This window comes from Puma concolor, chromosome A2 (assembly GCF_028749965.1).
Source record: "Puma concolor isolate L17-30 chromosome A2, mPumCon1.1.hap2, whole genome shotgun sequence".
NCBI lineage: Eukaryota > Metazoa > Chordata > Mammalia > Carnivora > Felidae > Puma > Puma concolor.
The window spans coordinates 91914029-91933466 of record NC_141668.1 but is presented as its reverse complement, the minus strand read 5'-3'; the positions used below and the strand labels follow the sequence as shown (position 1 = coordinate 91933466).

Genomic DNA, 19438 nt, shown 5'->3' with positions numbered 1-19438 from the left:
ATTTCCATTCAGCTTTTAACTGTTTGGTCTACTCAGAAGATTCATTTACCTTCTCATACTTTTAAATTTGATGTAGAAAAAGTAAATTTATAAAGATGTACCTTTGAGTATCTGAACTGTAAAAGGTCAGGCTAACTACTGAGAGTCACAACTATGAATCTGGCTTTTATAAACTTGCATGATGTGATCCAGACCTTCCTTCAATTTTTACTTCATCATAGTTGACTTTTCTTCTACCTCACTGCTTATTCCCACTAAAGGAGTTAAGAGTTATTTAGATTGTAAACTGGGCATTTTCATTTTTATGTACTTCTTGGGTATGTTTTTAGATAGTGTTCTCTTTTTCTAATCAGTTGAAATAGGGTATCATTCATACGTATATAAATGTTGTTTTTGCATTTTAGTGAATCGGCTTGAAGATTTAACTGCTTTGGGTTTGGCTTTAGCTATTTCACTAAGCTGCTACTTCAGCCTCCAGTGGTATCAGTCTCCAGGTTCTAACCTTGAAAAAAAACCCTGGTGTAGTACCTCTAGGTTTAAAATTGACCACCCAGTTGCCTTCAAGCAGCGTACAGGTGCTGTTTTCATACAGTGACAAGTTGCTTCTGTTGGAGCAGAAACATTAAACATTTGTGATCTTTTTTTCTTTTGCTCTCTATATAGACTATATTCATCTTAGAATTTTTGTGCTAAGCTACAAAGGTTAAAGCCAAGTTTCATTGGGATTAAGATTGTGCAACCAAACAAGGAAAGCATTGGTTTCCCTAAACTGAGGATCAGAGCTAACCAGGAACCATGGTTCATGTCACAGTGGTCATTCATGAAACTTGTGCTGCAAAGATTATTCCACCATGACCTACCTTACCACCCTGTACCTTAAGTTTTAGGACATGACCATTCCTAATGTTACAACAGAGCAAATACACATTATTCTCCCAGTTATTTTCTATCGGTAAAATGTTTTAACCACATTAAAATATTAAAAAAAAAATCCAACTATAACGAACTCACTTTTTTCTTAAAACAAAGATTAACTTTCAACAATGACTCTTACCCATATTTTTGGAAAAATTTATAATACTTATTTTTACGCTCCTAAGGATTTGCTGTTGCATTGGATAGACTTATTTCCCAATTTGGTGGTAATTGGAGAACAAGTAGTACTATGAAACAAGATATGTTTTCTCCTGCTGTTGCTTTCATCCAGGTTCCATGTGTTATTGTGAAGATCGGAGTCATTCTCCCTACCTGGCTGTACAGATGAAGAAGTCGAGTCATGGGAAGCATTGCCTATTGACTTCTCAAACATACCACATTTAGATAGTAACAGTACCACACTCTTCCAGTACGTTCTTTTATATCCTGGTTATGCCCCTGCCAGGCAGCTACGTCTCTCTTCCCCTGGAGGAAGACCATTCCCCAAGATCAAATGAGATAACTTTCTTCAAACTTTATTTTCAAGTGCCTGTCCAGCTTAGAAGCCTCGTACTTCCTTAAGTTCATTTGATTTGTTTATAAAAGTTAATACTCTCCTGTGGTTTTCAAAGTAAGATAGTGAACATTAAAAGTATCCTAATAAGTATGATACTTATTTTTTATTCTTTACAGCCAGGAAAAGAAGCTGATGAATAGCAAATAAGTTTAGTTTCTTTGGTTTTAAATAATTTCAAGCCCTTTCAGTCATGATTTCTATTCTATTCGAACGTTTTCTAACTCAAGTATTGCTTTCGCCTTTAGGTTACTCACTATAAACAGTACCCACCCAATACCAGCAAAGTTTATTCCTACTTTGAATGCCGTGAAAAGAAGACAGAAAACTCAAAAATAAAGAAGGTGAAATACGAGGAAACAGTATTTTATGGGTTGCAGTACATTCTTAATAAGTACTTAAAAGGTATTATTTTTCCTAGTACATTTCAAACACTGCTTTTATGTAGCTCTTTATAATTTTTCTCCTATATTGTTATATTCTTAATTTAAAGGAACTCATTGAACAGTTTAATTTTGATATTTACTAAATTATTTTGACTATTTTAGGGTTTTTTTTTGAATTGTAAAAAATGTGTTAATTTGAACACATAAATCTTATAATTTGGTATATGATTGGTTCTAAATATGAGAAAGGTTTTCTGAAACTAATAAACTTGGGAATAAGTTTAGAAAAGTCAGTAATTTTCTGAGGCTAATCTGGTATGTTAATAGATTTTAAGTCCTTAATTCACAGTAGAGGATTCATTATTGACCTGGGAACTCATTTTGAATCATGGTAGCAATTAGAATATTTTTATCATAGTCATTTTTATCTTAAAGGCCTATTTTTCAGAACTACCTGATGCTGCGGCCTTAGTCTCAAATGTATTTTAAAATGGAAAACCCCCAAAATAATTTCTGTGCAGTTTTATTTGAAAGTCCATTTCTAGTTTGTTTTATAATGGTATTTCAAGGACGGTGGGGGGGGAAACAGTTCCCAAAAGTTTTATACATTTTTGGAAAATTTCATCTCTGACCTTTTGAAACAAAAATAATCTCAGAATTGAATACAGATTAAGTTGAATTTTACACAGATAAAAACTGAAAATTTTCCATGGTCTTGACAAATTTTTAAGACTGATGTCACACTTCAGTTTTACAGCTTAAAAACTTGATACAAATGACATTATTAATTATACCTAAAATATACTGACTACCTATTACAGGCCAGCATTATGCTAAATGCTTCCTCTGTCTTAACTCAGTCCTCACAATCATCCTGTGAGTGGGTACTCTACTATTACCCTAATTTTACAGATAAAGATAACTAAAAGTGTACTTGAGGAGCAAAAACTTAAACTTAGTCATTGTGAAAATTATTGGATTATCATCCCTGAAGACATCCTTTATGAATAAAGCAAAAAGATTCACCTGGAAAATTATCTGTATCAAATTTCAAGAGTATTTAAATTAATAGTGAGAGAAAAAACACGTCTTAGAAGTTAACTTATTCCTGGGATTAAGAAAAAAAAAAAAATACTCTGTGTAATAGTTGCTTCTGCACACCTGTTTTTCAAACTGGAAATTAACATAGGGTGAGTGATCAGAAGTGCAGATTCCATTTCTGGCTCTGCTGTTGACTCTGGGTGATCATTTAATCTCTCAGTTCTTGTTTTTTTATCCACAGAATGGTGAAATAGGTAGAGACATGAATCCTACCACAACTCAGCAATTCATAGAATGCCTTTAGAAATGTAAACAGGAAACGTTTGTCCTTTTAGGTAAAGTTGTGACCAAAGAGAAGATCCAGGAAGCCAAAGAGGTGTACAGAGAGCATTTCCAGGATGATGTCTTTAATGAAAAGGGATGGAACTACATTCTTGAGGTAAAAAATGTTTTTAATGTTTTGCTCTACTTTGGTTTTTCTTTCAGTTCAAAATTTCTTACAAAGGAATTTGAATAGAAGACTGTTCTATAATTACAACTTTTTTCTGTCTGGCCCAAATTTAAGAGTTATTTTAGACGTTCTTGGGAAAAGTTAAGGGTAACATTTAAATATTTTTTTATGGTGGCAAATAATTAGTATATAGAATCTATAGCAGGTCTCAGTAATTTGTTGTAATATAAACAAATGATAATTTAGATAGTGTTTTTCAGAAAGGTGATTTCCTCTTTTCTTTGAAAATATTAGGAAGGAGCATCATTATTTGGCAATTTTGAAATTTTGGTCTATTTTCTTGGCTGTAGCTTATCTAAGACAATAGATGCAGTGAGTCTATCATTACCCAGTACTTCTAGGAAATTTCCCTTACTGAATAATTGGAATGGTTTGGTGTAGATCCATAAAGTTGGCTTTCATTCTTTATTGTACTATGATATTAATACCTAGCATGTTTGAATCAGTTACTTAATTTTGAGCATCTAAAGATACGGGAATTGAGTTAGAAGAATTGAATGGTGGTGATTATTACGAAGATAGGTTGGGAATGGGATCTTTAGGCATCTTGGCGCGTTAAGTGTTAATTCATTTATATCTTAAAAACAAATGTCTTTTCCATTGTAGACTACCATCAACAAAATAATTAGAAATACTTTAACTTTCAGGCCTATGTTGTCATACTGAGTTTTACTATTTTTTACTTATGGGTCTTGGAAGAAGTCAAGTAAGCACTCTGTGGTATAATTTCCTCATATCTTAAGTAAGGTCAGTAAAATCTGGGGGCTAATTCCTGCACTTACCCTATTTGGTTTGTTGGGAAGAGAATAGGAATAGATAAGTGTTAGGCTATATATAATTCCCAGTAGCCAGGGTGATAAATCTTTTGATTTTTTTATGTTCAGAGAATCGTAGGGATCTAACCTAGAGATGGTCTTATCTAACCCTGTTGGAAGAATAGTCTGAGACGAGAAATGTTGAATGACTTGCCCACAGTCTGAGTCCAGATTGTTGAGTCCGAGCTGGGATTTCTAAGGCAGTATTCTTTCTGCTGTATCATGAGACTTCCAGTGCTTCTCATTAAACAGACTTTTCTTTTATCTATTTACCTGTCCCAAATCACATAAAAACTACTAGGATTTCTGAAATAATTTGCCTTCCTAGCCAAAATGTAGCCACAGCCCTTACCTTTAAAAGAAGGGAGGCGTAATTAAATATCTGATCACATAGTCTGTAGCAAATATGTTGCAGCCTAGTTTTGGAGAGAATTGTTGTACTTGGATATTCATTGCCAAAGCTCTAGAAAGTATACTTAATGATTAGTCTATCCACTCTACGAAAACAGTTTCAGGTCTACTACCAGAATAAAGGGAAAATCTGCTTAAGGTTCTTGTACTGTCAGGGACCTCTCTTTTTTTTCCTTTTTTTGTTTGACATTATTTTATTCATGTTGCTCTTTAATAGTAGTCCCTTATTTTATCTTTTAGTATTTAGCTTTTGTTTTACGAAAATGGCGACTTAGAAGAAGGAGTGTTCTTGGAAAATTTTTGGAATATGTTGGAATAAACTCTTCTTTTTTTTTGAAATCTTGAGAAGAAACAACTTTTTTGTTTTGACCAGTTTGAGATTATCTCTATCTTCTGGTAGAAATGTTCTTAGCAGAAGTACTTGGACTACATAAAATGTAAAAATTAATGTCGGTGTCTAAACTGTTAATCATCTTAGCTAATTTTAAGAGAATGAGGATATTACTAGCAATATAATAACATGTACAATTGCAGTTTCTGTGAGAGTAAGTTTAGCTTCTGTAAAATATGAAGACCCTAATAAAGCAGGTATCTGATTATCATTTGCTAAATGAATAATTTCAGTATTGTCTTTTACCAGAAATATGATGGACATCTTCCAATAGAAATAAAAGCTGTTCCTGAGGGCTATGTCATTCCCCGAGGAAATGTTCTCTTCACAGTGGAAAACACAGATCCAGAGTGTTACTGGCTTACAAATTGGATCGAGGTGAATTGTTTTGTTTTGTTTTTAATTTTTATTTAACATTAATTGACAGATACCATATGTTTTCACTCTTATGTGGATCCTGAGAAACTTAACAGAAACCCATGGGGGAGGGGAAGGAAAAAAAAAAAAAAGGTTAGAGTGGAAGAGAGCCAAAGCATAAAAGACTCTTAAAAACTGAGAACAAACTGAGGGTTGATGGGGGGTGGGAGGGAGGGGAGGGTGGGTGATGGGCATTGAGGAGGGCACCTTTTGGGATGAGCACTGGGTGTTTTATGGAAACCAATTTGACAATAAACTTCATATATTGAAAAAAAAAAAAACAATTGAAGATGTAAAAACCATTCAGCTGGGATTCTAGTTTTAAAATTGCTGCTGATAAAGCTGTGTAATCTACAATTTACTAAATCTTTCCAGGCCTTAGTTTCCTCATTTAAAAAAATGACAGTTGAACTAAATAATCTTTAAGGTTCCTTCCAGCAAAATCTAACATTCTAAGACTTTATCTGTGTGAAATTATTAAGAACTAGTACCGGTAAGGCTCATTTGGCTTCCGTCTCGTTTGTTGCAATCTGAAATCTATGTTGTCATAGAAAAAACTGAGAAAAACAGCACAGGTATATTTTTAGTGATTTAAGATATTTTGCGGATATTCTGTTCTAATTATACAAAGGGAATTTTGTTCAGATTTTTAACAGCTTTCTTCATTATCTAATCTTAGAGCTGAGGCTGGCTTTACCACCTGATATGTCTCATCTAAACACACTCAACACTTGCTGATCATTAAGTCCAAAAAGGAGGCTACATAATAGACTCTGAGTTTATATTGCAAGGCTTTTTATTTGTTTTCCTTTCATTTGGACCCAAGCAGTCCTGTCTTGACGTGCTCATAGTTTTGATATTATTTACATAAATAACCTAGTTAGCTTCTCAACAGTTCGGTTTAGATTTTATCTATTAGAGGAAATAGTCTAGAAAGTGACTATAGAAATACCACTTTTCTATCTGAGAGGTGTTTTTTACTTAGTGCTTAGAACGGATTCTTTATCTTAATTAGTTTATTAAGCTAATTTGTTGTACTGTAAAATAATACATTTGAGGTTATTAATAAGGACTAGAAAATTTAGGGGAATTAAGAGGTCCAAGAATATGTTTGAAATACAATTTCTAAGTTGACAGAAAATTTAAAACTTCTCTTTATGGGACATTAACTTGTAGGCTAATAGGCCCAGAAAAAAATGTTCAATTAACCGAAATAATGATTTTAAATGGTTTACTGCTGTGTCTTAAAACTTTGAATTAACTGTGAACTCAAAAGAAAACTTACTAGTTTTTGTACAGGTGTTACAGTATTTGTACTGGGAAATATGTGATTTTAAGAGGATGGTATTATTAAAAACATAAGAGTAAGCGTTCTTAACCACAACATCTTGTCTACCCGTATATCCTTTTACCTTCAATGCCAGAAGAGCCCAAACAGATAAACCTTATTTTGAAAATCATCATCACTTTTTTCTGTTTTCTGATTGAGGGTTTAGTCAAGAAGTACTTTTCCCTGTGTTTGATGGAATTCCCATAGAGCAGACATTTATGGAGGACTAGTTCCCAGTTCACCTGCTTCATGTATGTTTTTCTTTATCTTCAGAAGGTGAAAAAAACACCAGCCTTTGAAAACAACCACCACCAAAAACCTGTTGTCATAATCATTATTTTGGTGTATTTCACTAAAACATAAAGTTAAAAAATTTTATATATAGACCCCTTAGAGGAGTAGTTTGTTAGCAAATAAAGAAATACCACTTTTAAATGTGGGGTGCCTGCGTGGCTCAGTTGAGTGTCCAGCTCTTGATTTTGGCTCAGACTTTGTGAGATCGAGTCCCACTGATAGTGCAAAGCCCATTTGGGATCCTGTTCTCTCTCCCCCACTCTCTCTGCCCCTCCTCTGTTCTCTATCAAAATAAATAAACTTAAAAAAATTTAAAATAAAAATTTTTTAAAGTAAAATCCAGTGTGGGAGTGCTGGCTTTTGAAGGGAAAAAACATACATAGGTACGTGTTTTTATTTGCTTCTGCAACAGAACTTCCATCAAATTTACCTTCTATTCTACTACTATATATGATTTTAAATAACTTCAGTCCTTGCCAGGTATTTTTATCTAAGCCACAGTTGTTTATGGTCTGACACAATCCCTGTTTTAGTTTCTGACAGATCCTGTGTTTTATAAAAAAATTGTGTTTACACTAGATACCAAGTCTCCAGAAGAGACTTTTTCAGAGTAACTTTGCATCCTTTGTGGGTTTCTGTTGTGAGGGTTAGAGAAGGTTTATCCTAATCTTATCCATCCCCAGCCCAAGTTTACCACCATGTATATGAAATCTGTTACCAAGTCCAACAAACTTGTTATTTACAAACTTAAAGTTGTTCTTCAGGCAACCCTTGTTTTGAAACATTTTAAATAATAGTCCTAAATAGTGTTCCTTCCAGTAACCTCTCCCAGTGTATGTTCAAAGTTACTAATAATATCCTTTGATTGTTACTCACCATACACTGAATTTTAAAACCCACTAAAATTATTGGATTGCTTTAGCAATATCAATACTGGTGCTCAAAGAAACCTTAATTCTCAAGTCAGATTTCAAAACCTGTTTAAAAGAGCCTAAAGGTTTTGCAAAGGTGTCTCAGACTTACAAAGGGGCTGAGGAATGAACGTATTGAGCTAAACTTAACCATTTCTTCCAACCAAAAAGCAAAACAAAACCTTTTTGCTATTAAAAAGAATTGTAAAATAGATGGTGATCTCACAGTTTTACAGCACATGCAGAAATGTTTCATGTGACTTTTTTTTTTAATTTTTTTTTTTTTTAATGTTTATTTCTGAGACAGAGAGACAGAGCATGAGTGGGTGAGGGACAGAGAGAGAGAGACACACACACAGAATCTGAAGCAGGCTCCAGGCTCTGAGCTGTCAGCACAGAGCCCGATGTGGGGCTCGAACTCACAGACCGCGAGATCATGACCTGAGCCAAAGTCGGACGCTCAACCGACTGAGCCACCCAGGCGCCCCTCATGTGACTTTCTGAAAATGACTTGCTAAAAGCCAAGGATGTAAAGCATAACTCAGTTAATAGAATTCTCTAGTGCTAAGCAAAAGTATATCTGAACTAAATAACCTACCAGTAGTCATAATAGATCTAAGAAAAATTAGGTCCAAGACTATAAAGAGGAGTAAATGAGTAACTTCTTTAGACCCAATACACCATTCAAGGTGTATTCCCGTGCTGCTGCATAAACTGTTTGATGCAGGTCCACATCAAGTAAAGAAATTGAAGATAGCCTAACTTACTTAGAAACTTCTACGGTGGGTCACTCAGGTGGCTCAGTTGGTTGGGTGTCCGGATCTTGATTTCGGCTCAGGTCATGATCTCACCATTTGTGGGTGTGAGCCCCGAGTCGGGCTCTGCACTGACAGTACAGAGTCTGCTTGGGATTCTCTGTCTCCCTCTCTCTCTGCCCCTCCCTGACTCGTGCTTTCTCTCAAAAATAAAAATAAACTTAAAAAAAAATGTTTTTAAAGAAACTTTTATGCTAATTGCCTCAACATCCAAGTATGAGTGTAATATTATTTGCTTTGTGGCACTTTGGATAGAAACTAGGTAATCTGATGTTCTCTACTGTTAAGGTCCTGCTGTGCTTATCCTTTGTGTTGCTGATCTGAGAACTGAGCTATGCACTCTATCTGGAATGCACGTGGTAGGCATCCTGCAGTACAGTTGAGACGTCTCACTAGTATTTCCAGTAGTATGGAGGTCTAGGACATACCTCCAGAGAAAGCAGGGAGTTTCCTCAGAAAAACTCAGCATTTTATGTTCTAATATTTGTGATTGATTTTATCACTACAGACTATTCTTGTTCAGTCCTGGTATCCAATCACAGTGGCCACAAATTCTAGAGAGCAGAAGAAAATATTGGCCAACTATTTGCTGGAAACCTCTGGTAACTTAGATGGTCTGGAGTATAAGTTACATGATTTTGGCTACAGAGGAGTTTCTTCCCAAGAGGTATGGAAGTATGAAGTGCACTTCATTTAATAAAATGTGGTTTGTTGGTTAGATTACCATTATAAATTTGGGGGGAATTATTGATAGTGACCTTGGTTCTGAGCAGGCTACATTTTGAAATTCCAGAGATTCAGTCAATATATATATATTTATATATTTATATATATACACATATATATAATATATATTTGTTTATAAATTTTAATTTATAATTTATATATTTTATATTATATATTTATTATATATTATATGTTATAAATTATATATTTATAAATATATTTATATATTTATATGTATTTATATATATATATATAATATATATATTTATATATATATAAAGTACCTACTATGTGTTAGCTTCTGTTCAGAGTACCTGGAATAAAGCTTTCAGCAAATGTCCCTGTCCTTTCTATATTAGATGGATGATGGATGGACAGACAGACTTAAGTGTTACATATTATAATAAATATAGCAGATGTCAGATAATGCTACAGAGAAGCACAAGGCACAGGGTAAGGGAAAAGAGGCTGGTGGAAAAGGGGGGGTGGGTCATTATTGGTAGGTTTCTTTGAGGAGGCAACAGTTGACTTTTTAAATATTTAGGAAAAACTTGATCTTTGCCATAAGGAACTATTATGTCTGATAATGGTACCTCTGAGAATATCTGAAGACAGATATTCCTTTGAGAGCTATGCTGCTTTATACCTCAAAGTATGGGTCTTTTTCTTTTTTGGATTTTGGTTTATGGTTTATTTTCCAGACTGCTGGCATAGGAGCGTCTGCTCATTTGGTTAACTTCAAAGGAACAGACACAGTAGCAGGAATTGCTTTTGTTAAAAAATACTATGGAACGAAAGATCCTGTTCCAGGCTATTCTGTTCCAGCAGCAGAACACAGGTAAAATTCTGTCTTCATCTGCCTATTATCTAAACATTTGTTTTCTGAAATGATTTTTTTTCACTCTTGTATTGGTAATTCAATGATATTTTGCTTAATTTCAGAGCCAGGTACTACAGTAAATCCTCATGAATTTAAGCCATACAAACTTAGCATTTATACTAGGCATAAGGACTAGTATCAGCGAGGTAGAGAACTTTGAACCATCCTCATGAAAACAATTTAAGAGCTTGCTTTCAACTCTCACATTCCCATGTAAGTTTTATTTTAGGGACTTTTTCAACTGCTCTATTGCCATAGGCAGATAGGTTTCATGTGTTAAATCTAGAGGCACTCACTGTAAAACTTGGTCACTTTTTCCCTTTTCCTGCTTTTCTACATGACCTCGCGTAACCTTACCCTGGAAGCTGTCGCTTGGACCCAGTGCCCTCAATTGTAGAAAAGCTAGTAAGGCCTTTTGATGAAAGGAAGAGAGTTCATATCCTTCTTACGCTTCCTTATGTGACGTTACTAAACATCTCAAGTTAAACTAGGGGCTGCGGCTGCCCTGCTCCTAGTGATAACTTTGTCGGAAGGCAGTGGAGTTTTTACAGTGTACGACAGCCTGATTTCTGGTTCTTAATAGCAAAAAATACTTACAGTAATGAGTTTGGGAAAGTTTAGTAAGTTCTGCTCATACTTGGATCTTGCAGGGTTCTAAAACCAGCAGTGAGTTTTAAAATAAAGCTGAGCTTTTATCCAAGGCAATCTACTGGGTGCTAAAAGGGATAGGAAGATATAAAAAACTGACCCTATGTTCAGTATAAAAATAATACACTACAAACACTCTGCTCTGTTGATTAAGTACTTTTAAGGTGTTAAAGTGCTCTAGTGTGCAAGGGAAAGAAAGGAAAGATGTTCTCTTCCTGGCAGTACCGAGAAAGTTTTACAGAGACAGTATATGAAATCTTCATTTCTTGAAAGAATAGTTAAATCTAATGGGAGACATGAGCGAGCAATCATTCTGAGTAAATCGTTTTTGCGTGCCTACCACACATCCAACATTGTCTTGAAAGAGCAAGAATGAAAGAGGAGAGTGACTGTGCTTTGGGAATAAGGGCTGAAACAGATTTTGTAGGGAACATGGGTTAGACTCAGAAGACAGGTTAACCTGTAAATGCCCTTAAATTCATCTTGACATTGAATGTTAACTATGTGCACATCATGCAAGGTTATTCTAATTCCTTTTTTAAATGGGAGTGGGCGGGCGCCTGGGTGGCGCAGTCGGTTAAGCGTCCGACTTCAGCCAGGTCACGATCTCGCGGTCCGTGAGTTCGAACCCCGCGTCGGACTCTGGGCTGATGGCTCAGAGCCTGGAGCCTGTTTCCGATTCTGTGTCTCCCTCTCTCTCTGCCCCTCCCCCATTCATGCTCTGTCTCTCTCTGTCACAAAAATAAATAAACGTTGAAAAAAAAAAAAATGGGAGTGGGCATCGAAGTTTTGAGCGTAAGCAGCTTTGGCATCAGAGAAATATTTTAGGATGGTTGTTTTGATAGGATATATTATGAATTGATAAAAAGAGAAATAAGAAATTAGGAGGCTGAAGAGGAAGCTGTTCTAACAATTTGAAGAGATGCACAAAGGTTCAGAACGAAGTGGCTCAGTGAATGTTAAGAAGTGGCTAAACACAGGCAATGGCTTAGGAGACAAAGTTGATAGAACTTGAGGATTCGGATTGGAGCTGGCGGAGGGTAGATTCCGCTAATATTTATGAGCCTTGCTGTATCAGTAGGGCCCTTGTTAAGGATTCTGACAGTCGAGACTCATCAGAGTCGGAACACAAGGATATTGGTTCTACAGTTACAGTATTTTTATTTTGGACTTAAGTAATATCCATATATTAGACTCTTACTGATGGTTTTGCTTCACAGTAGTAATATCACGAGTATGAATCTGAGAAGAAAGGTATCTTCTTTAGGATTTTCATGTTAAAACAGGGTGAAATCCATTTCAAAGTCTCACAGTAGTATTTACTACATTTGTAAAATTTACTCTTTAATATATAAAAATATTTCAGATGTTCTTAAATAGAAAAGTCTTTTAAACAATACATGGTATAGTGAAAAGAGCTTGGAACTCAAAGGTGGGAAACCTGAGTGACCTAGTGACCCTACAGCTGACATTCTGGGTGGCCTTGGGCAAGTCACTTCCCTCTCTTCCTCTGTTCCTCCATCCAGCCAGACAAAAGGAAGAGCTAAAATTTAATGTCTCCAACATCAGAAGGTCATTAAGGATAAATGAGCTAACATCTAAAATCACTTGGCCACCTGGGTGGCTCAGCAGTTGAGTGTCCACCTCTTGATTTAGGCTCAGGTCGTGATCCCACGGTGGTGGGATCAAACCTGGCATCAGGCTGGGTGCTGAAAAATGTGGAGCCTGCTTAAGATTCCCTCTCCTTCTCCCTCCCCCCTCCTCCTTCCCCCTCCTCACACTCTCTCTCTAAAATAAAAAAAATTAAAAACTTCAAAATAAGAGAACTCTAAAGTTTAGAGCATTGCCATTATGGTTATAAATATTTTCTTAAGGAATGTATGAATCTGGACTTAGAAATATGCCACTGTCATTGTTTTAACACAACTTTTCTGTTTTCTTCCCAATGTTCTACCAGTTCACATACTCAGATTATTTCTATTCATATAGTGGGGTTTTCATATTCCTGATTTACTTATTCTGAGATTGTGTAAAGCAAAGCCAAGCATATGTTAAAAAAAAAAAAAAAACAACACTGAACCCAAAGATGTGGGGAGAGTTTGGTTGACCAAAAAATTTGAGAGAGACATTAGACTATTTAATATGGAACCCAATTTAAAATTGTACATCATGTGGTTAAGTGCTTACATTCTGTGGTTGATGTGAGCTTATGTAAAACTGCCTTGTTAAACTATATAAGTAAAACAAAAATAAATCAATAGAAATTGAGAAAAAAAAGAAATATGCTATTGTGTAACCTTTCCCTCAAACTTTGGAAAGGTATCGATTTGATGCTGGAAGTTAGAATAATAGCATTAGGAGAATTCATTGAACAAATACTTATGAGCTCCATATACTATCATCGGAAGAACAGGTGTTATGATTGGATTATGTAGAGAGGGTGCTGCAGGAAGTGTCTCGAGGATGATGACGTAATAAAGGTAATCATCTCCCTGCCTAACAAGTAGATCTGGAGTCCAGAAGAAAAACCTGGACTAAGGGACAGATTCTGGAAACCCTTACCATGAGGGGATTTTTTAAAAGCCTTGAATATTTTTCACACAGGGAGTTGTATAGAGGAAAGCACGTGTGCAGGTCAGAGCCTATGTTGAATTGAAGGAGAACATGACCTCTGAGGGGGACTGTAAAGGAACCATAGAAATAGGAAAAAATAAATACATGAAAATGAGAGAGAGGTCACTGAAGTCATGGAAAAGGAAAGTTCAAGTGCCAGAGAAAGGAAGTAAGGTAAAGACTGAAAATGAACTTTGCTAGATAATACAAACAGCAGAGTTAGATGACTGTATCAGTGCATTGCTGGTAAAACAGAACTGTGTAGTCAAGGAGCTCTACCTGTAGGAGGTCATTATTACATTACAAAGCTCTCTGGCATCGGTATTGAGCTTAATTCTCTCCATCCTTATTAAGAGGACAATAGTAGTTGACATGAAGGGGGTTTTTTTTGCATCTGAATTTTCCCTTCAGCCTGCAGATGTTGGCATGAAGTCGGGAGTTGGCATCATAACTACTAGCAGCCTCTGGAGTTAAGAAGAGTGTTCACTCTAAAATGAGTTTTATGTAAATAGACTATCTCTCTGTTTCAGATAAGAGTAGTCTCTGGGTAGCTGGCTCTTTATAACCCTGAAGTGTACATGCTCTGTTATCATCAGTGTATCATTGACAGCAAGGGAAAATAGTCTACCCCAGTCCTTTAGGAAAAAAAATAATAAAATGACAGTTTCAAATATAAATTAGTATGACTCTTCAAACAGTTCTGAGATAAACTTATACCTACATGGGGTTATATAATAAGTGAAATGGGCTCTCTTTCCATTACTTTACTTAGGAAAATGGATGGGGTAGAGGAGAAGACTAGAAAACTAGGGAGAAGGAAAAATTGCTGGGCATGAGGAATTGGTAACAGTTTTTCAAATTCATTATTAGATTCTATTTAAGAATTTTTTATTTATTTTTTTTTTAATTTTTTTTTAACGTTTATTTATTTTTTTGGGACAGAGAGAGACAGAGCATGAACGGGGGAGGGGCAGAGAGAGAGGGAGACACAGAATCAGAAACAGGCTCCAGGCTCTGAGCCATCAGCCCAGAGCCCGACGCGGGGCTCGAACTCACGGACCGCGAGATCGTGACCTGGCTGAAGTCGGACGCTTAACCGACTGCGCCACCCAGGCGTCCCTATTTAAGAATTTTTTAAATGATTTGTATTAATCAAGAAGTACTTGTTACAAATAATTATTCAGTAAGAACCATTATTGAGGACATTGTGAAAATCACTATAACGGTTTTTGCCTAATAGAAACTCATATCTTATTTCCCATTATAATTGTGTTTTGCTCGAACTAAGTATTAAAATTCTTACATTCCCTGGGCATATATTAACTTTATAGATGAAATAAATGACTGCCTGTTACTGGCCATTTGAAGATATAACCGGTAAAGGGTTGGTTGGCTGTATGTATGTATGGTATAGTATAAATAACTGCCTAAGTAGTTGCCTTTAAGTATAAGAGTTTTAAAGATAAAAAAGACTAGTGTATGTCCCTGCTATTATTGGTATATGGTTTTGAAAGCTCACAGAAGGGAGCAAGTCCTTGCGTTACGTAGCAAAATAACAGGAGTATGTGTTCATTGTTTCTCACATCTTGGCATAATGTACAGAGTGCATTCAGTAGCTGCTTGTTTTAGTCAACTAATTTTATTATATTTTTTAAGTGAACTCTACATCCAGCGTGGGGCTCAAACTCAACCCTGAGGTCAAGAGTTGTAGGCTTCCAACTGTGCCAGCCAAGCACCCCCTAGTTAACTGATTTTAAATGAGTAGGTTCAGGAATACAAAAAAAACAAAAACAAAAAGTTGGTTGAAAATAGGAGTTAAAATAACTATGAGACAGGAATAAGATTCCTTATAGTATTAAACATCAACCAAGGGGTGGTTTGGCCCAAATAGTCGATGATCCTTATCACATGCATTCAGTAAACTAAATCTCATTGCAGTGTTGATGGTATTAGAAGTATATAGTACATCAGATATGATTTAGGAATAATGTGTCTGCCTAAGTAAATCTGTATTTTCATTTTGTTTTCTAGTACCATAACAGCTTGGGGGAAAGACCGTGAAAAAGATGCTTTTGAACATATAGTAACACAGTTTTCATCAGTGCCTGTATCTGTGGTCAGCGATAGCTATGACATTTACAATGCATGTGAAAAAATATGGGGTGAAGATCTAAGACATTTAATACTGTCAAGAAGTACAGAGGCACCACTAATAATCAGACCTGATTCTGGAAATCCTCTGGACACTGTATTAAAGGTAAATTTTAATACATAACTTGATTATTAAAATGCCTGTGGACCCACTGTATCAATACTGTTGTAGTTTCATTTATGCACATGGCATTTCAGAACGATTTCTGGACCATTTCTGGACCAGGCCCCTTATTTTAGAGTTGCAGCTCAGGGAGAGTAATAAATTTGTCCAAGGCCACACATTAATAACAGAAAAAGGATACCCACAGTTCTGGGTTATTTATATACTGTTGAATAGATAATACTATTGAACAGATATTTTCTGCTTACCTTGAAAATTATTAGTATTAATCCTGTGCTTTGGTTACCAAGTTTGTGTTTTTTCTTTACTACAAGTCATTGCTATATCTTTGAAGTTTTTAGTGCAAAAGAAATATGTGGAAGGTGATGTGGAATAAAAATAATTCAAAAATACTTTTCAGGTAGTGATTCTTTAGAGATACTGTTGATCCTCAGTAGAGCATTGTTGTTTTGTTTTTTTAGTATTCAGGACTTGGTTTGCCTTCTTCAAAAATCATTAATAAGAACAAGTTATTTGATGCCTATTGCTAGAAAAATATTGTGTTAGGTGCTTTACTTAAGCTATGTCATATAATCTCTGTGAAAACCCTATGGTAAATATTACTCTCTCTCCAGATGTGGGGTCAATCTCATGAACCATGAGATCGTGACCAGAGCAGAAACCAAGAGTGGGACTGAGCCACCCAGGCGCCCCAGCAAAGTCCTTTTTTTTAACTTTGAAACCTTTTCACACTTTTTTTGAGTTTGTTATTTTGTGTTGTATGTGTATTTTCCCCTACAGGTTTTGGATATTCTGGGTAAGAAGTTCCCTATTACTGAGAACTCAAAGGGCTACAAGTTGCTACCACCTTATCTTAGAATTATTCAAGGGGATGGAGTAGATATTAATACTCTACAAGAGGTATGTGTTTTATATTAAAGTTCCAATAAGGCAACCCTTATAATTAAGCTCTTTATTGGTTTGATAAATAGCACATTAATGATTTAAACATAGTTGTGATTCTTTTCATAAATGTTAATGATAGCATATGTCTTTTCTGTTAATTGCTTAAAGTTTGTAATAAACGCAGTTGACCCTTGAATAGCGCAGAGGTTAGGGTCATGGACACTCCCCTATATCCCACACAGTCAAAAAATCCATGTATAACTTTTGACTCTACCAAAACTTAACTCCTAGAAGAATGCCATTGACCAGAAGCCTTACAATAACTCAACAGTCGATTAACACGTATATATGTATTATGTACTGTATTATATTATATACTGTATTCCTAGTAAGCTAGACAAAAGAAATATTTTTTTATATAATTATATATTATATAATAGATATTTTATTAGAAAAAATATTAGGTAAAATATTAAGAAAATTGTAAGGAAGAGAAAATACATTTATAGTACTATACTGTATTTATCAAAAAAAAATCTGTGTATAAGTGGACTGGTGCAAACAAACCCATGTTTCAACAGGCAGCTGTACTAGTGAGTTAAGGTCTAGGTGTATCAGCCATACCACACTTAACTACTCTCTGTCCTTAATTGGGCACCCTTGATGAGCCTGAAGAAGCGTCACCATGAAACAAAATGCCAAACAACATTTCCTTGTATATAAAACAAAACATTTTGACACTGCTTAAGTAGGTGTGTTTTATTGGAATGGAGCTGCACATACTTGACAATTTATTATAAAACTTGAATGGTATTAATGTATGCTTTCTTAAAAAGTATAAAATGGTTTATCACCTCTTCTAAACATTAACTGTTATCACTGTTACTGTTAGATTTAGCCAAACAGTGTTCTAGTATCTTAAAACTTTTGCCTCTTTTTCCCCCAAATAAGCTTTTAAAGAGTTATTATTTCATTTTAACAAATACCTAAAATACTCCATAAAAATTAAGGCTATCATTTGATATTATAATTTAGACTACTATTGTAAAACCACTGATATTTTAACGTCTATCAGCCTCAGATGGTATCCATTTTCATAACACAAGTTATTAAAGGATTTTTCTGTTTGCAAGAATTTGGTGTGGTGAGAGTAAGGGCAGTATTCAAAGTGTAAATAGTTTGTGTTCCAAAAGATCCATATAAAAGAAAGAACTATTGCATATAACAAACTGTGTTTCTGTGGTGATGTGCATGTAAAGTTCCAGAATGAGGTTTCTGGAATAGATCTCTTGCAATTACAGAAATGAGGTTTTTTCCACCCAGCTCTCCCAAACCGCTTTACCTAAGAAAAGTGGAAACTCCCCAAACTCCTCTACGTGATTTGGTGTTGGGACATTAGGGGCTTCCATGTGAGAAGGAAGGAAGGCATAAAGTCCGCAATGAGGAGGAAGACCTAAGTACAGAAATCTCAGCGGGCATTTTTTTAATAGCTGTTGTCTCCTTAGCTAACGTAAAGGTTTCTTACCTCATCATCAGTTAAGAACTGTTACCCATACCTGCATTTTAGCCAGTTTAGCAGGTGCTGTCACCCACATTTCTCCCTCTTTCAGATGAAACATCATGGGCAGGGACCTGTGCCATTGTCAGAAAACCCATTAGCTCTTCTCATGGCTCAGACCTGGCATTCAGCTCTTTAAAAGTCAGGTGGTTCAGTCAGGTATTTGAACTTCCCTTTAAAAACCAAAGTTTCCTTTCCTTTTTTTTTTTTTTTAAATGCTGAGAATGCAAGTGCATTTTTTTAAGTTGAGACTCAGCTTAAAACTTGAACTTTTTTTTTTTTTTTTAACTTTACGAACAAGGAGTTAAATATTGAGACAGGTACTCTTTATTCATCCCTGACCAAGGTTTCACCAGTGCCAGTTTGTGTTAATGCAGATGCACTTGTGTGTTGGTTTACATAAAGGGTAATACCTGCTTTCTTCATCCTGGAGGGGGCTCAAAATAAGTTTTCTGAAGTAGGAAAAGGAACCGTATGGTTTTGCTTCCTACATATAGATGCCTTGATTTTGACACAATGAAAAATCTGTTTAACTTCAAACTTCTCTCATTGTCAGCCTCACTTTTGAACTTGGCTCTTCATGGTCAGTCTTCCCTGTGACATGTCATGAAGTTGATGGTATAACCCCACTCTGGGGTTTTTGTGTACCAGAATGAATCCACTTATTTCAGTAAAGAGGCAAAAATCTCTTTTGTGTTAGACACAATTCACTAGGTGAATCCTTGACTCCACAGCCATACCCCCAGGAGGTCACCCCGAACACAACCCAGCTCTCCTGAGCAAACACACGAGTGGTCCTCCACTGTCTCCCTGGCAGTTGTCGACACATTTGTGTTCAGGTAGATTTCCGGCACAAGACCCTACGTGTCTTATCACCAGTTACTTCTCATTCCCTCATTTCCTTCATTCCCCCGACCCTAACCACAGCCACAGTGACAACACAACAAATTCAGGAGCTCTGAATGAAATCCTCCTTCTGCACTTACACCTCAGCCCGGCATTTTTGAAGGTGGGTAGGTCTTTTAAAAGAGAAAATGTGGAC

General features: G+C 35.7%; 1 protein-coding gene across 1 annotated transcript in view; it reads left to right on the top strand.

Annotated features, from left to right (window-relative positions):
- Positions 1–19438, top strand: part of NAMPT (nicotinamide phosphoribosyltransferase) — a 39917-nt gene that overhangs the window by 14118 nt on the left and 6361 nt on the right. The window contains exons 2-8 of the mRNA XM_086696932.1: positions 1738–1894; positions 3252–3355; positions 5294–5422; positions 9320–9478; positions 10239–10375; positions 15710–15935; positions 16734–16853. Coding sequence (XP_086553058.1) covers positions 1738–1894; positions 3252–3355; positions 5294–5422; positions 9320–9478; positions 10239–10375; positions 15710–15935; positions 16734–16853 — 1032 coding nt within the window. The remainder of the gene's footprint in view (positions 1–1737; positions 1895–3251; positions 3356–5293; positions 5423–9319; positions 9479–10238; positions 10376–15709; positions 15936–16733; positions 16854–19438) is intronic.